The sequence below is a fragment of the Cladophialophora immunda genome, assembly GCF_000835495.1.
Source record: "Cladophialophora immunda strain CBS 83496 unplaced genomic scaffold supercont1.100, whole genome shotgun sequence".
Classification (NCBI taxonomy): domain Eukaryota; kingdom Fungi; phylum Ascomycota; class Eurotiomycetes; order Chaetothyriales; family Herpotrichiellaceae; genus Cladophialophora; species Cladophialophora immunda.
The window spans coordinates 1-4,604 of NW_015622640.1; the positions used below are offsets into that span (position 1 = coordinate 1).

At 50.9% G+C, this 4,604-nt stretch overlaps 1 protein-coding gene across 1 annotated transcript; it reads left to right on the forward strand.

The window, feature by feature from the left end:
* The first annotated feature begins 1 nt into the window (after nt 1).
* On the forward strand, nt 2-2,680 carry PV07_12733 (uncharacterized protein). Its single transcript, XM_016400295.1, has 3 exons — nt 2-714; nt 774-2,021; nt 2,113-2,680. Exons 1-2 carry the CDS (start codon nt 420-422, stop codon nt 1,646-1,648), a joined length of 1,170 nt encoding a protein of 389 aa, XP_016242059.1. The 5' UTR covers nt 2-419; the 3' UTR covers nt 1,649-2,021; nt 2,113-2,680.
* The last annotated feature ends 1,924 nt before the right edge of the window (nt 2,681-4,604 follow it).

The following is a 4,604-nucleotide window of genomic DNA, read 5'->3' on the forward strand; positions in this document are numbered from 1 at the left end:
TTTTTTTTTTTTTTTTTGTTTCGCGAGCTGGCCACTGAAGAATCAAGGCGACAACTTATTGTAGTGACTTCGCAGACGCGTTAGGGCCACTATGTTGGCTTTTCCCTGAGCTACGTCCGAAGCGAGTCCAGCTTGCTTTACCTGCACCCTTACGCCGACCGTAAAGCCTTTGTTGCTTTTCGCCCTGATCCAATCCCTTTCATCCTTTCACGCATAAACAGATCTCTGATTATCGCGAGGCCAGACTTTGACGCCCCCCAAGTCATCGCTCCTAATTCCGCTACGCGCGCTTTCGTCTGCTGCGCTCGGCGTCCTCTACCAGGGAGTCGCAAGTCCATCTTCCTCCCCCAGCAATTCGGAAGAGCGACACAGACAAAAGTACCGAAAGCTACGCAAGCCCTGAAACTAAGGGAACGGAGATGTTGGGTCAGATGATCGGGCGCAAGCGAACCGCGAGCGAAATGGAGGACGACGCTTTTGAAAAACAAGGAACAAGACAGGGTTCTGAAGGAGGATATACTAATGAACCCGACCCTTCCCTGTACACGGTCATTTTCCCTTTAACGCCTCGGCGCAAGAGAATTCTGGAAGAGAAGGAGAAGGATGCCAAAATCCTCCGTGTCTACCCGGAGAAACTGTCGTACTTGGCAATTGACTTTGCTGTGATACCGGGCTCCCGTTGGGATAGCCTTCAGAGATATAAAAATGTAATGGGTGAGTCTCAACCTATCCAGTGGCCGTGTCCTGTTCTGACGCGTTTCATACGTATACAGTGGGAGCCCACAATGGTACCGAAATCGCCATCGGCTCCTTCGCATATGTCAATCGCCACTTATCTCCGCCACCTGCGCCTTCGGAGGACGCATCAGAGGAGGAGAAACTAGAGCATGACAAGGCCAATTACTATGTGGCCCTTCTATCTGAAATCAGAGCCTCCGGCCCCTCAATGGTCTCCTTGCGGGTCTTCTGGCTGTACTGGCCAGAAGAACTACCCATGGGACGACAGCCATACCACGGCAAAAGAGAACTGGTGTTGAGCAATCATGTTGATATCATCGACGCGGAAACATTAGCGGCGATTGCTGAAATCAGCCGTTGGGACGAGAATGACGACTCCCACGAAACGAGGCTTGGTGAGGGATACTGGCGCCAAACTTATGACGTCAGTAAAGCGGCCCACGATCCTCGGGCGCTCAGCAAGCTCCAAAAGCACTGCATCTGCAGAGGCTACGAGAATCCCGACCTGGAGATGTATAAGTGCCCGGGCTGCCAGACGTGGAACCACGAAGCTTGCTTGATTACCGCGATGGAACAGAGGGCGTGGGAGCGGTTCGAGACGGGGACTCTGACCAACGAACTTGGAGAGGGGGCAGAAAACGGAACTTCGAGTCGAAAACCCTCTAAGATGACTCAGCGTGCCCTCCGGTTGATATTGAAGGGCGAGAAGCCATGGGCAGGTAAACTGGAGGGCAAGATCTCTCGAGGCGACGAGATCGGCGTAGATGAAGACATCCACGTTGCAACGATCCGGCAACTGGTGCCTCAAGGCAAGGATGGACCCGTGGTATGGCGCATGGAGATGAATTGCCTGCAATGCAACCAACCGTTAAACCGAACACTAGTACGGAAGTGGCCGGGTATGAGCTGAGTATGCATTGTATCGATCTTCACTGGGGTGGCACTCGCATTTCCACAACTTCCCTGGCAGGGGAATTCGATGGGTTCCAATCCGTTTGAGCACTTGATTGTGGTGGTGAGGGCTGGATAGCGGTCATATAATGAGTCACAAGACAATTACATGACGCGGGACCGGCACCACGAGGAGCTGAATGGATTCTTCACTGACCTTCTGTTTCTGGCGCATTTTCCACCACCTGCAGCATTCTTTCTTTGTAAATCAACATAACTATTCTATTATCCTTCGGACTTCCTGGTACGCCTGGTGTAATGGGCGCGAGAGGGGCCACCTGAGAGCCTTAACATTGGTTGTTCAGCCTAACAAGACCCTCACTTTTCTCTCGGTAGGTCGGACTCAAAGGCCTTGACCGTCGAAGTGCAAACCTCATACAAGCATAGCTATCGTTACCAATACTGACCCATTACTCACCACAGCCACTCCGCCTATATCGACATGTTTCCACAGCCCGACCACTTCGAAGCCCTTGCTTCCTCGCGATATTTAGAGTCTCACAACCAATATCATTACCTTGATTCACAGGGACGACGGACCCCAAAGAGAAAGTCGAGGCGGCAGCCGAGCAGCTCGAGCCGGAAAATGGTGCTCTGCCGGGGGCAATTGGACCTCCAGAGAAAGCGGCCGTACAGGATGACACCCCTTCACCTACGTCATCCAGCGACCCAGCATCAGGGAAGTTTTCCAGACCAGGCAAATGATCTCACCGTTGCGAAAGCCGCGCGACCCGTGGGTCACCGGTCGAGGACTTAGCTCTCGAAAAGCCAGCGCTGGACAGAACAAGATTCAGAGCCTCCGGGTTCTTCAAAAGTCGAACTGTCACTGTCATATTCTCCCTATGCATGGCCCTGTTTCTGGCTACTCTGGGCGTTATCATCATCACTATACCTAGGTTGGTAGTGCACATCTGCTTGCAAACGCTGCAAGCGTCCGTCTGTGGGGCAAAGTCTTCGATATCCTCAACGCAGCCCTCCAATCCAAACGTCCTTACTTTCTCCAGTCTGTTTGCGTACCCCCCCTACTATTTTTGTTCATCTGTCAGGCTTGAACCGCCGAGTTTATATTCACTTAGGAAGGGGATCAATGGGTCTCGGTAGGCTACAGACTCTCCTAGAGTCCAATTTTCTAGTGGATAGACCCGAAGAGTAGATTTATATATATAGTTATATACTGTATATAAAAGAATCGCTAATTGTCAGCAAAAGACGATTTGAAAGTATAGATAACTATGATAAACGTCTTCACAGCTGCGCGCGAGATCCGACGATGACCTACGCCGTGTCTCCCTGCTAAGGAATTTTCGGCGCCTCCGCCTCTTCCTTGACAATCGTAAGTATGTCGACGAGCCAATTCTTCCGGTCACTGCTCGTCTATGAGTTTGACTCCAGATCTAAAATTTGACCATATGATCAGAAAAGCATCGTTTACTTGATCGAGGTATAAGTTGGCGTTGGTCGTTACCCTACCTTGCGCAGCGTTGACTATTGATAGATCGCCGAGCCCCCTATATCGTCGTGCCCGTCGCATGTTAAAGGTCAAATTCTATGAGCAAACGGAAAGGCTCGGGGAAATTGGTAAACTAGTTTTGGCGGACAGATTGGTGAGAGGCATCGATCGATTTCTTTCGAGGGTTGGTGTGGTCGAGCGATATTGGACGTCCATCCAAGAATCTGAGAGCCTTCATTTACAAATCGAAAGATGGTCATCTGGATTTGATTCGAGGATGTCCCTGCTAGCTATAGATATTCTTGACCTTTCTCGAGGAGCACACGACAACTGTACGCCATGGGAAACAGAACTATCGTTTTGACTACGGTTTCTGCCAGAGGGTGCTGGGGTTGGTGCGGTATCGTATTTCGAACTGCCCCCACTGGGACCGTTAAACACACTCTACAGTCCTGCAACCCAGTTAGCGGATGCATGAAGAGTCCTAAGCTTAACAGAGGACTTGCCTACGGTGTATGATCGAATATATTAGGACCTCGCAGCACGGTAGATTGCGTAAGCGTACGAATACTGGGCCCATGTCGAACCTCGCTCGTCAACTCCTGTCGCGGACGAGGCCGGCTAACCTACAAAATGAAATTCTCTGAAGTAGGACGAGTACGGAGTCACTTATAACTTCGTGGAATCGACGCGATCGATCTCGATTTTCCCTTTTGGGGTCGTCTTGCTGAGCCTCTGTGAGGCGAGAACCACCGCCGTCGTGTAAGTCGTGACGTGCTCATCGATCTACCGAGAATCGTCGAGGCCCTCGTTTGGTGCGAACCAACTTCTCTTGAAATTTATCCGGACACTGGCTCTCTATGTATTTCAGAGTCTGTTTTCGGTGATGAATCCGATGTTTGGCAATAGCGTGGCTAGCTAGTAGGTTCTGCGCCGATGGTCCGATTTTCAAACTGAAGGGCGACGGCTGAATGGCCTCGCCTCCCCAGAAGATCCTCGGACCTTGCCAGCAGTCGCCCAAGAACCTGGATCGTCCAGGGAGCCGGAATGCAGAGCCCGTGGCCAAGGCGAAGTCGACTCCGCTTGTTATTTATTTTGTCGAACTCAATCAGTCACTGGGCGTTGTAAATTATATCAACTCGCGACGTACTAATCTAGACCTCCACAGAGGCCAGATGAGTGCACGAAGGCGCGGTGCTCCGCAGATTTCCAATTGATTCACCAACTGCTCAAAGACTTTCTTGACTCTCCGAAAAGTTGACAAAAATCCGAACAATTCCTCATAATACCGACAACTCTTGATCGAGCATCTACTACTTAGTTAGAGCATCTACCGGCGATTCTTTCACCCCCTATAAGGTGGCGATCTCGTTGGGATTCGTATAGCATTTAAGCCGATCGAAATCATCCAGATTGATCTCTGTACTTTTGATTGTATCTCATCCCCGGGAAGAGGGGGGGGGGG

Coding starts and splice junctions, on each gene's coding strand:
- PV07_12733 (XM_016400295.1), top strand. CDS start 420: ATGTTGGGTCAGATGATCGGGCGCAAGCGAACCGCGAGCGAAATGGAG. Junction 715..773: donor GAGATATAAAAATGTAATGG/GTGAGTCTCAAC, acceptor ATACGTATACAG/TGGGAGCCCACAATGGTACC.